This window comes from Pimephales promelas, chromosome 8 (assembly GCF_988280905.1).
Source record: "Pimephales promelas chromosome 8, fPimPro1.hap1.1, whole genome shotgun sequence".
Classification (NCBI taxonomy): Eukaryota; Metazoa; Chordata; class Actinopteri; order Cypriniformes; family Leuciscidae; genus Pimephales; species Pimephales promelas.
The window spans coordinates 17,110,953-17,124,261 of record NC_142776.1 but is presented as its reverse complement, the minus strand read 5'-3'; the positions used below and the strand labels follow the sequence as shown (position 1 = coordinate 17,124,261).

The 13,309-nt window shown below is 39.0% G+C and overlaps 1 protein-coding gene across 5 annotated transcripts in view; it reads right to left on the bottom strand.

The window, feature by feature from the left end:
* Nucleotides 1-13,309, bottom strand: part of rhot1b (ras homolog family member T1) — a 25,842-nt gene extending 12,533 nt beyond the window's left edge. For 3 of the 5 annotated variants that reach the window (XM_039660984.2, XM_039660986.2, XM_039660987.2), the window contains exons 1-14: nucleotides 12,457-13,309; nucleotides 11,260-11,318; nucleotides 11,066-11,147; nucleotides 10,475-10,518; nucleotides 10,324-10,377; nucleotides 9,725-9,777; nucleotides 8,573-8,681; nucleotides 7,213-7,314; nucleotides 6,984-7,082; nucleotides 1,590-1,698; nucleotides 1,386-1,506; nucleotides 827-911; nucleotides 443-588; nucleotides 192-292 (exon numbers count right to left, since the gene is read on the bottom strand). In XM_039660984.2, the coding sequence (XP_039516918.2) occupies nucleotides 192-292; nucleotides 443-588; nucleotides 827-911; nucleotides 1,386-1,506; nucleotides 1,590-1,698; nucleotides 6,984-7,082; nucleotides 7,213-7,314; nucleotides 8,573-8,681; nucleotides 9,725-9,777; nucleotides 10,324-10,377; nucleotides 10,475-10,518; nucleotides 11,066-11,147; nucleotides 11,260-11,318; nucleotides 12,457-12,493 (1,201 nt within the window). In that variant the 5' untranslated portion in view covers nucleotides 12,494-13,309. Of the gene's footprint in view, nucleotides 1-191; nucleotides 293-442; nucleotides 589-826; nucleotides 912-1,385; nucleotides 1,507-1,589; nucleotides 1,699-6,983; nucleotides 7,083-7,212; nucleotides 7,315-8,572; nucleotides 8,713-9,724; nucleotides 9,778-10,323; nucleotides 10,378-10,474; nucleotides 10,519-11,065; nucleotides 11,148-11,259; nucleotides 11,319-12,456 lie in introns of those variants that run through there. The other 2 variants (XM_039660985.2, XM_039660988.2) reach the window with 2 other exon arrangements.

The window sequence follows — 13,309 nt, the reverse complement described above, 5'->3', positions numbered from 1 at the left end:
ATTTTATGATCCATCGATATTGTATGCCCTCGACGTTAATACTAGAGTAATGATGCTGAAAATTCAGCTTTGATCACAGGAATAAATTGCATTTTAAAAACATCAAAAATCTTACCGTTCTAATAATTTTGGCCAGAACTGCATATAATTATAGGTTATACTGTATATAGCAAATATGTCTTTTAACTTACCGGTTATGGCAGATGCCTGAGACTCCTGCTCAGCAATAATAGAGTAACCAAGGTAGCCAAGATATTCTAGGCATCGCTGAACATCCAGGTAAGTTGTTAAACTGCAAAAATGACATTGATAATTGATAAACTGATGGCAGAAATGAAACAACAGGGTAGCATTTCAATGATCAATCGATTCATTGTACTGTTCAAAAACACAATTACATTCACAACATTAAGGACACAAAGACACATGGTATGATACACACGTCCACTGAGAGAGATAGCCTTGATATGTGATCCAGCCCTGGTCATTAGTGCAGACCGTATTGTTCACATCCAGTCCCCAGGGGATGTAGGGGAAAACACTGAACAGATCCATAAGCTCCTCAGGGGACAAAGCACAGTCTCTGTCCTAAAACAGATAAAAACAAGCTTCAGTAAAAAAAAGATACAAATGATCATCCAGAAAATGGCAACTGAAACTCCTGTAATCTAGCACTACATTTGTGACAGACATGTTTATATAGACATTTTAAAAACATGGTATGTTGTTAATATTAATGAATATTTTAAAAGGATCAAATAGGACAAATTTAATATTATGATAAACTTTTTTTCAGGCAATGTCTGAGGAAGTCAAACACTTGTACCTTATCATGTTTGTCAAAGATGCTCTGTAGAAACAGGTAAGCATTGTGATTCAGCTCTGTGGTGCAGTCCGGTGGTATTTTTAACCTGTAGGAACGTAAACATGGAATCAGATGTTGATAGATGTAAGATTAGCATAGTTGGATTCAATTGGGATTGTCTCTAATGTTCAAAGCAGATTAAGAAAGTTCCAGATTAAGAGAGTTCAAGCTTGATTTTAAGTACTGTAAGGGAGCAGTTATATTATATTTGTACTATTTATCTATTTCTCAAAAAAAGATATTCTGTGCACTTATCTATTTCTCAAAAAAAGATATTCTGTGCACTCACATGTGAGCATGTAATAAATTAATAATTCATTTATAAAGTTTTTTGTACTGAACAGTGGACAAAATTACAATATGTAACCAACACAACAACTAAGACCCAGTAAAAACATCTGTATTTCAAACCTGAGGAATATAAATCTACAGTATGTTCTAACCAACAGAACTGCTTCCAGCCATGACAAGAGAATGTGATTTGCAGAAAGAGTGACTAATGGGAAGTGGCATTTCTTACGGGGGAAACAGATAGTCCTGATGCAGCTCAAGATCGTCATCATATCCAAACCTCCGCAGTACCGTCCACGTGGTCTCATGCCTTCCTCTTTGGATAAAGAGAGTATGTAGGAAAAGGAAACCTGTGGGGGAAAAAAACAATCTGGATATTCCTTTTCAGGAATAAAAAAGTATGCAGTGTTAAGCTTCACAAATGCAGCCTTACCTTTGAGAGTGAGCCCATTGTCATGCACTCCATCCGTCAGGTTTTTACTTACAACATTTTTTACATCCTCTAGGGCTTGTGGGGCTAGTGGGGTGTTGAAACAGGTCATCTAAAATAAGAATCAGACAACAACATTGAATTTGTGACAAAATAAGGTTTTTTTTGTAAAAGAGTTTGTAAATTAAATCCATATGACAATCAGATTTATTTGGATTTTTATTATAAACATTGATCAGCACACATACATAGAATACATCAAATATTCATCTTTGATATTTTTTCACCTTGTTCATATTTTCATTTTGTGTTTCATAGATTTAATATGATACGAAATAACAAGAGAGTGAGTAATTTATGACAGAATTTTCAATTTAGGGTTAACTGTCCCTTTAGTTTGATTATATGGTTATGGTGAGTCTTGAGTGTCTTTTTTAAGGTTAGGACCAACAAATAGTACTTAAAGTGTATAAATATGAAAATATGTCCTTAGAAGAAAAAGAATTCTACATTCACAAATACCAAATATATTTGTTGAGAATTTACCCCCAAAAAACTGGCATTTATAGGATTAGTCCACAAAAGCTTCCAGGCTTGCTACTATATGATACAATATGGATGCAGGAATTGTCTCCTATTCAGACACAAGGACATCAATTAAATCAGGATTTGATGTTGGCGATGGGACCAGTGTTCAAATTCTTCATGGATTTTTGAAAATGAATGGTCATGTAGTGTGGAATATAGCTCTAAGGGAATGAAAACATCCTGCAAAGATTTATATCTGAAAGTACACCGTATATAAAGTTATTGGGCCCTATTTTAACAATCTGAAACGCAAATGTCAAAGCGTAACTTTGTGGGCAGGTCCCGGCGCTGTTGCTATTTTCCTGGCGGGATAAATGCTTCTTGCGTCTGGCGCAAATCTAAAAGGGGTTGGTCTGAAGTAGCTTCATTATTCATAGGTGTGGTTTGGGCGTAACGTGAAATAAACCAATCAGAGCGCCATCCAACATACCCTTTAAGAACAGGTGCGCATGTTGCATGACGGATTCTTATTATAACGGCGGGTTTACCAGGCGCGCGCCAGGAGTGTTCACAGTCGATGAGACCGACGTTCTTGTCAGTAAACAAGACCTTGTCGGGTCCTTTAGTACCCTACGAGTACAAATACCCTTAAAAAATGGGTAATTCGGTTTTTTCATCTTCATGTAAACCACAATGATTTCCCTCATGGGTTAATATTTTTCCTTGTTATAATGTATGATTAGCAAAAATAAAAACTGCTGCATCTGTGTTGATGAGAGAATCAAAGTGTATGCGCGTTATGCACCCGCTACATTATGGCCAAGCATGCGTGCTTAAAATAGCACTATGAACAACGCGGTCACGAAGTGGTTTTGTGTGTTTTCTTATTAGTTATTGCCCGTCTATTATTTATCCCAGGTGTTTCTCATTTCTCACGCCCCCTTGTTATCTTGTCTAGCTCGTTTGTCCTTGATTATTTAAGCCCTGTGTTTCTGCCCTGTCTTTGTTGGTTGTTTGAATTTATGTGTGTTAAGTTGGTGCTTTCATGATTCTCGAGTCCTGCTTCTAGTCTTGTGTCTTGTTTCAAGTTGGTTAATAAAGCTTCACTGCGTTTGGACCCAGCCTCAGCTCTGTTTCTCCGCACAACGTCACAGAACAACCAACCCTCAAAATGGGTCCAGCAGTCGTCAGCAACAGGGCTCTGATAGAATACCTGTCATCATTCTTGCAAGAGGGCCAGTCTGTCCAAAGGTACGCGAAGGATTTCTTGACCCTTTGCCATCTGGGAGCGCTAGATGATATCCAGCTCATGGGCCTGTTTCTGAATGGGCTGGATTATGAGATCGCTCGATGGATGCCGCGGGACCTTACCAACTGGACTCTTAACAGGTATATCGCTCAGGCTTGTTCCTTGGAAGACCTCTTCTCTACTACGCGCTTATTCTACTCGACACCTGCCGAGTGTACTTTACCCGCGAAGCCCTCGTCGTCTTCACCGCTGGTTCACGTCAGCCACGACGAGCCCGCGCTTCACGTGCGCATTAACGAGCCCGCGACTCACGTCAGCCCAGCCGAACCCGCGATTCACGTGAGCCCCGCGAGGGAATCTCCTGTTCAAGTGAGTGAATCTCCGGTTCAAGTGGATGAATCTCCGGTTCAAGTGGATGAATCTCCGGTTCAAGTGGATGAATCTCCGGTTCAAGTGGATGAATCTCCGGTTCAAGTGGATGAATCTCCGGTTCAAGTGAGCCCTGCATCTCCAGTTCAAGTGAGCGCTGCATCTCCAGTTCAAGTGAGCGCTGCATCTCCAGTTTAAGTGAGCGCTGCATCTCCAGTTCAAGTGAGCGCTGCATCTCCAGTTCAAGTGAGCGCTGCATCTCCAGTTCAAGTGAGCGCTGCGTCTCCAGTTCAAGTGAGTGCTGAGTCTCCTGTTCAAGTGAGCGCTGAGTCTCCTGTTCAAGTGAGCGCTGAGTCTCCTGTTCAAGTGAGCGCTGCATTTCCAGTTCAAGTGAGCGCTGCATTTCCAGTTCAAGTGAGCGCTGCATCTCCAGTTCAAGTGAGCGCTGCGTCTCCAGTTCAAGTGAGTGCTGAGTCTCCTGTTCAAGTGAGCGCTGAGTCTCCTGTTCAAGTGAGCGCTGAGTCTCCTGTTCAAGTGAGCGCTGCATTTCCAGTTCAAGTGAGCGCTGCATTTCCAGTTCAAGTGAGCGCTGCATCTCCAGTTCAAGTGAGCGCTGCATCTCCAGTTCAAGTGAGCGCTGCATCTCCAGTTCCAGTGAGCGCTGCATCTCCAGTTCAAGTGAGCGCTGCATTTCCAGTTCAAGTGAGCGCTGCATCCCCAGTTCAAGTGAGCGAGTTGTCCAGCCCAGCGAGTGTGTCTAGCCCTGTGACGCGCCGCCGCAGGAGGAGGAGAAGGAGGACTTGTTTGGTTCGCCAGGCCCCGGTGAGCGTGCCCAGACTCCTCGCCCTGCCGGCCCCGCCTCTGCGCCTCGCCCTGCCGGCCCCGCCTCTGCGCCTCGCCTCTGCGCCTCGCCCTGCCGGCCCCGCCTCTGCGCCTCGCCCTGCCGGCCCCACCTCTGCGCCTCGCCCTGCCTGTGCCCTTCAAGCTCTGTTCAAGCTGTGCCCTTCAAATCCCGGTGGATTTCCCCAAGTATTTTTTTGGGGGGGGCAGTAGGTACCCTGTGAGGGCCATGGAGGCAATGCAGACATGGACCTCGCCTCGTCCTGCTCCGCCCTGGCCTTCGCCTCGTCCTGCTCAGCCCTGGCCTCTGCCTCGTCCTGCTCCGCCCTGGCCTCTGCCTCGTCCTGCTCCGCCCTGGCCTCTGCCTCGTCCTGCTCCGCCCTGGCTTCTGCCTCGTCCTGCTCCGCCCTGGCCTCCGCCTCGTCCTGCTCCTTCTTGGTCTCCGGCCCAGTCTGGTATGCCCATGCTCTGCGGCCCAGGCCCGCCTTGGCTACCTCCTGGTCCTGTTCCCCTGCACGGGCCTGGCCCTCCGTCCCTCCCCCAAGACTGTCTCCGCTTCACCGCCCTCCTGAACTTTTTGTTGTTTGTATGGGCGTCGGGAGCCACCCATAGGGGGGAGGCTATGTCACGAAGTGGTTTTGTGTGTTTTCGTTATTAGTTATTGCCCGTCTATTATTTATCCCAGGTGTTTCTCATTTCTCACGCCCCCTTGTTATCTTGTCTAGCTCGTTTGTCCTTGATTATTTAAGCCCTGTGTTTCTGCCCTGTCTTTGTTGGTTGTTTGAAATTATGTGTGTTAAGTTGGTGCTTTCATGATTCTCGAGTCCTGCTTCTAGTCTTGTGTCTTGTTTCAAGTTGGTTAATAAAGCTACACTGCGTTTGGACCCAGCCTCAGCTCTGTTTCTCCGCACAACGTCACAAACGCGTAACGCGCCACTGACTTTAGACCAGATTTTTTCTGATCAGTGGCGCAATTGTTTTCTGGAAGTGTAAAATAGCACCAGGGAATGTTTGCGCCGAAACACGCCTCCTTTTTGCGCCGATCCGCCCAGGGAGCGCAAGTTCATTTCCTAGTTTACCGACGTGCGTCTTTTGAGGGAAAGTCTAGTCTAGAACACATTCAAATTTATGATTCAAATACTTCAGCTGAATAGCGTCATGTCGAGAAGACACTGTGTTCTACATTGCAAAGACAGTTCAGCCACTTGTTTTCATTGCCCAGGGACGACCATGTGAAGAATCAGTGGTTTAGAGTTCATATTTGCAACGATACCACAACAGTACAGCCCGAACCTTGTGTTCTCATCATTTTAACGACGAATCATTCAAAAACATACATGTATCAAATGTGGATTCGCAAGCCGGTTTTTCCCGAAGGAGGTCTCAGTATCCAGTATATATGGATCAGGTTCGTCCTCCTCCGAATCACAATCTGTAAGTATTATTAATAATGTTTGCTGCTATGTTTTCTGTAGCATGCACAACATAGTTATATTTTGTTGTGTGTGTTGTGTAACGTTACACTCCATGCAGCTTCTAAGCAGGGTAAAGTTAGTTTTGTTTTTGATATTCCCCAGATATTCACTGAAAAATGGCAATTACCTCCTAAACGACTTAGCCAAAAGTTATTTAAACCCCATTGCCGCTAAAAATGGAAGGCTAAAAGGCTCTGTATATTCGCTCTATATAATAAGCACTTCCCCTCAAAAGCCGCCGCAATGTGAGTTTCACCGGGAAAGCTCGCTCTTGACAGAGACGCGAGTAAGGGACCGTGTGGAAAGTGCACTTTTTCTGACACGTTTGTTCATACACTACAATTTTCAACACTTGACAAGCTATAATCCATTAATGGTGATGGGCGTTCCATTTCCGACAATCTCTGCCTACGGTTTACCAATAACAACTGACTGGGTCATTTGACCAACCGCCGCAGATTCGCGTCACTCAAAGGAGGTGTTTGGGAAAATGAATCGTCGAACGAATCATTTGGAAGTCGTTGAGCAAATCAGGTAAAATTAAATGCATATTATAAAACAAATAAAGTGTTTTTTTATCCTTGCATGCACGTTAAACTGTTTTTGGGAACTCCCAAAACAACAATAGGAACATTTCAAATGCTATGATAGGAGCTCTTTAAAATTGTGAAAGTGGTTCAGATCTTGGCTTTCTGGAGGCCAGTTAAGCTCTTACCACACCAGAGTAAACTATTTAATTATGGACCTCACTTTGTGCACCAATGTTAGAAAAGGTTTCTCCCAAAACTGTTGTAACAAACAGGAAGCAAACAATTCTCTAAAACATCATGATATAACCCAGTTAATCAGAAGGGGGTGGGCACATATTGTGTCGCGCACACTCAAAGGCCATGAATTTATGTTCATGCATCTGTTCATTAACAGCAAATATCTCACCTGAAAAAAGGTGAGCTCATGATCATTGAGGACACCATTGTTGTCCAAATCTGACACCTTAAAGATTCGTGTCAAAGCTCGAACACAGGCAGACCTCATCTGTGAACGAAAAAAACAAAGAAAACTTAAACTTCACATACATGAAGTACTGAATGGTTTAAGCAACTACATATTAAAATGTATTCATACACATGAACATTACACATTCATACACAAGAGGTGTGCAGACCTCTTTCTTTTCTGGACAGTAGAGTGGCCCTGTAGGGTGAAGAACAGCTTTCTGTGCATAGTAAAACAACTCTGAAATATTCTTCAGATTCTTGGCTGAACACTATAAAAAGAGGTGGAAAAGATGAAAATTAAACATTAAAACCCTGGTTTCACAGACAAGGCTTAGATTAAGCCAGGAGTAGGCCTTCAATTTAGTTAGATTTAAAATATTTAAAGGTATAGTTCACCCAAAACAATAATAAATTGTCAATTAAAACCAGGCAGTTGATGGTTGCCATTGATTTCCATAATATTTTTTTCAATGGATACCGTCAATTGTCTGGTTACCAATTTTCTTTAAAATATATATTTTTTCTGTTCAACAGAAGAAAGAAACTCATACAGATTTGAAACAACACGAGGGTAAGTGAATTAAGACAATTTTCATTTTTGGGTGAACTATCCCTTTAATTAGCTTTTATAAACACTCCTTAGAAAACTACTTTATGGGTGTGCATCTTGAAACAAAACAATGGCACAATATTTTAAGATATGCCAGTGCAAGATGCTTTCAGTTACGACAGCTTAAGCCTAGTCCAAGACTAAAATGAGTGTTTAAGCATTGTTTGTGAAACCAGGCATAAATGTTATACACAGTCAAAGAAATACAGGATTTTTTTTTTTTTATCAGAGCGATTTAAACTTCCAGATTAGATTAAGTGCTTTGAAAATCCAACAACTAGAGACTTTAGTTTGATTAACAAAATTGCAGTATAAATTCCTACAGTGAAGCGTAAGGAAGTCACCTCGAAAACCAGACAAATAGCAACAGAGAATTTTCCAAAAAAGGTGAAATTGCCTATGCCACGTTAAACCCACAAAGTTCAAAAAACATAAATGAATACAGTTCAAATCTTTAGATCTCACTTGACGATAGACTATTTATGTACATCCTCCTTTTTATGCCATAAATAACTTTCTTATACATCCCTGACTTTGCCTTGCAATTTACAAATGTTTTTTTTTTCATGCCCTTGGAATTCATTGATTTTACTGGAATCCACACAACATTCAGAGAATAATCTGAATGCACACAACCTATTTGATAGTTATGGGTAGGATAATGCCAGGGACACACTTAACAAGTAGAAGAAACATTCTAAGAATTGAACTGAAAACACTTAAAGACTGTTTCCAACAACTGGAGCAGATTTTAAACACTGACTGAACGCAAATGTATCTGACTCGGCGTGTTTGGGCATGATGAGTCGTAAGTAACAAATTACATCCATCGGCCTCACAGTCAGTGAGTCCCTGCTTTAGGAGACATTCAGCTGCTCAGCACACAAATAAATATGAGTATACATGGCTCAACATACCTCCACACAAGTCTCTATCTCTGTGTATTTGTTCATGATGGGAAGAACAGTCTCCATACTGCTGTGTTCAACCAGATCAGATTTATTCCCCACAAGGATCAGAGGAACCCTTAAAAACACACACACACACACACACACAGCTTCTGGCTATTTTTAGTATACCATAGACTGGGGGTGTTACTGTACACAGTACCAATAATTTCAAGTCAGCAACAAATGAAAATTCAGACTTACTATCTGTTTTCTAAATGCATGTTATAGATAATATTGTGAACAATTCATCCATGTATATGTTTAAATTATATATAAAAAATATGTTGAAATATCATAACAGGATCTTCCTGTAACGACTTGTTTCTGGTTACAAATACAGGGCTATTTAAAGTCACGCATTCACCTCCTTTTATTAGTGCACATTAAAATCCAATCAACAACTAATGCATAGAACCAAGTCCCCACTCTTCATTTTTTTTTTTTTTAATAATAGTTTACTGCTACTAATCTGCTATTGTTTCCATGCCATTTGACGTTAAGCAATAAGGTAGGAGAGGCTGTGCAACCAAGAATATAAAGGGCAATTATTTTTTTTTAGCTACTGCCCATTTCAATGTGAAATAATTAGCAGTTACTCAAAGTTTGGCAAAATGTGGGCCTCATTCATAATACGGCTTTTTATTTAAAAAAAATTTATGTAATGTAATTTATGTAATTTTTTTTTTTTAAGTATTAGTAAAACTGTTATGAAATAAATTTTCAGATTCATTCATTGTTTGTATTTTCAAAATGTAAGCTGGCCTGGCACTAAAGAAACTGACCACATCAATTGTGTGTAAAGCATCAGAATGTTGTTCTCTAGCAAACTGACAATGTATTCTGATAACATCATTTACCGTAAAAATCTATAATAAAATAATTAGTTAACCAATTAGTTCAGTGTGAAAAATAAATTTCAATAATAAGCAAAAATGAATAAAAACTGCCACATAGTCAACTTTCCTTTTTATTATAGTTTACTAATCTGAGCACCAGTAGTGTTTACTGTAATGGCATATATCTTGGTCTCTTTTGTATTTATGCAATATTCTGGAGCCAAATGTGAGAAAGGAGTTCAGAAGATCATCCCATCTGAAGATAATACCAGCGGATACCTACCTGCTATCTTTGTCTGTTCTCTCATTTATCAGGGGAATCCAGTGACTTGTCACCTGTGACAATGACATTATTTTCAAAATCTGAAAGCTATAGAAAAACCTGTCCACATCAAGGATGATAATTATAATGATACTATAAAGATTTAATAATCATTTTAATTCTATCAGAATACACACCACAACTATAACAATAACAGCAGAGAGGAACAATATTGTTATAATCACTTTGACACTTTCAGAATGATTTTTTTACCAGCTGATGAATGATAAAACATTGACAGCCAACCAGAATCCACTTTAAAGAACATGTAACTAGTTATGCTGCAGTTATGTTGTAATAAATAAGTTGGTGTGGATGCTAAAATAGTTCTACCTAATATAGCTAATATCTTCATAGGTATTGTTCTTGATGTGAACTGGTCTTTACTTGTACCATATAAGAGCAAATAAAATATAAAATATAAAATTGTGTGTCAAATATGTAAATTGTAGTATCAGACAGATTTGGAAATCATGGATCAAATTACTGATTATTCTAATGAATGATCAAGTTATTCTGATTTACAGCATGAAGACTAGATTCTATGATCAAGTTCTCACCTTCTCAATAGACTTCTTGTTGTTCACAGAGTAGACTATACATATAACATTGGCCTAAAAAGGGACGCAAATATCATTTCTCTGAAAATATCACTGACAAAAAATAAATAAATAAATAAATAAATCGCTGAGTGTTGTGAATCCATCTTACCTTTGATATCTCTTGATACAGTTGTTCATCTGTCTGTTCAGCTTCTGTGCATTTAAAAAAAACAACAACACTGTTATCTCCTCTCCATTCAATAATAATACAATTATTTACGAAAAATAAAAAATGTTAATTTTAGATCTTAAAAAGACAGAGGTTATTTACACTAATTGCACAGAGCAATAGAGGCTATTTACAGAAAATTTAAATAGCAAAATAAATGTATTTTTGTGTAAATATTAATAGTTTTAAATGTTATTTATGCATAGAATAAATAATGACAGAAACAGTGCAACTTAGTAACATTATGCATAAATTATCAACATCTTCTGTTTATATATTATATTTATAAAATAATATAATGGATGCTGCCTTATTGAAAACGTATTTGTCCCTGTCCCTGAAGTCGAGAAAATTCAGAAAATTCGAAATTCCTAAAGTAGCCTTTGCCACAAGATGGCAGTATCTGTACAGTGTCAATAGACACTCCAAAAGAAAGTCAGTAATGTTGTGCTTTTGCTATCATAAAAATCAATTAATCTATCAGTATCAGCCATTGAACTATAGTACATAATTAAATTGCTGGTTTAATACCTGAGTAGTCTACTATATGAGTGGGGACTCTCTCTGGTGTGACATCTGCTGGTATAGTGATTTCCTCAGCTTTATAAGGAACCTATTATGACAAAAACATTGATACTGACACCAAACACTGTTGACACTGTTGCAAATAATAAAGTCAGAAAAATAATTTTAACAGAGACTGTAATGGCAATAATAATACATACCACACCCGGGAACTCCTCACTGACCAATGACATGATCAGGGATGTCTTCCCCACTTTGGCTGTTTATACCCACAGACAAATAAAAGAGTGTTACCGATTTCCTCATCTCCACAAATAAACCCTGAAATCCTTAATGTAACCTAGACACGAGAATACCTCATGCAATTTTAATTAATATTTTAGTGGGAACTGGGAACGTCCTTTCATAATGTTACAGGCTACCAGGTCTATATTAAAGCCAGATGAAACCCTCTTATGGTCATAAATCTCATAAATAAGTTAACAGAGATCAGATAGGCAAATACATTTAAGTTTGGCAAGCTCCAATATTTACCAACCTTTTGCATTCCATAAAAACTGTCACAGCTAAACCTATCCTTCCTTTTTTTGTAAACAGGTCTTCATGGACCACAACAGATATTGTCAATGTTATAGGAGTCAGAACCCTTAAAGGGATAGTTCACCCAAAAAATGAAAATTAATTTACTCGCCCTTATGTTGTTCCAAACCTGTATGAGTTTCTGTTGAAGGTAGCCATTGACTTCCATAGGTAATACAAAGTCAATGGCTACCATCAACTGTCTGGTTACCAAAACCATCATTCTTCAAATATCTTCTTTTGTGTTTAACATAAGAAAGAAACTCATTCATGTCTGGAACAACATAAGGGTGAGTAAATGATGGCAGTATTTTTATGTTTGGGTGAACTATCCCTTTAAGTTATTTTTTTACACATTGTATTTTGCAAATGCTGACAACTTAGATGTCATTCTGTAAACCTTGTGCCTACCAAGAAAAGCTTCTGTAAACCCAACGAGCTGACTACCAATACAGTTTTTGTAAAAGATAGTGGACCGTCTGCTTAGACAAAAAATCTACGTAGACAGTATGGTAATGGTAAGTTAACACAGACTGAAACGGCCACGTAAAGATGCTCAAAAACGTTGACTAAATGCAGTAGGAAGTTCATTAACCATCTCATCTTGTTACATATTGTCATGCATAAATCTAACCAAATGTGTCATTGTGCGATCATGTTATTGTTATGAATGAAGCCATGCGCTGTCACTACAAGAGCATGTTATAACAGCCCTGCAGTGACGGTACAGTAACCTGGTCATCAAACAAAACTGCGATTTCATGTTACAATGTAACGTTTCGTAACAAACAATGACATCCCAATAATAAGAGACTTACGTTCTCCAACCAGCAGAATCCTCACGTCTTTTCGCATATTTCCCACTTCTGAAGTCAAGTCGCATTTACCCGTTCATAATCGTCAGGATTTTACAGGCGTTCACAGCAATCCACATCTAACTTCACAATTAAATAAGCGTGGCATTGTGTAAAACTCAAAACAAGTTTATTTTTAAAATTATGAGGCGATACGACGTTTCTAGGTGATATAAACGTCAGTATTGTTTTTTAAGGATTAGATTCACTCAGCACACGCCCCCTTCTGACCTCCAACATGCCTACGGGTATCACAAAGGGACAAATTATGCAAAAGTCAAAAGAAGACGCAAGATTCCTCAGTTTTAAAATATTAGTTGTTAGGGTTGTTAGTTGAAAATAAGTAACCATTTACCATAACCATCCACCGAGAACCTTTTGTGTCATTGAGATTACAGTATATTAAACAATTAACAGAACATTTACATTACATGTAATTATTTATTCATTAACCTTTATCCAAAGCGTCAAAAAAAGGCAAAAAAAATCTTACATTTGAGCCAACAGTATTATTACCCAACCAATATGACAAATAAAAAGAATAGAAATAACCAGCAAATCACCAAAATGGTGTTGAGTGGTTTTGATCTGGTGGTCAGAAGTGAGTGTGTATGTAGGTCAGGTATGTATCATGTCACTTTTAACACTTTATACAATACAGATTGTTTCAAAGCAGCTTTACATTGATAAAGAGAAAATGATTCAATGATGAAAACAAAGTTACAGTGTTACGACTGTACAGCAGCTCTAAAAGAAAATAGTGTCATTGTTCAACTGAAGTCAGTTCAGTGTTGATTGGATCATCATTTGTTAAATT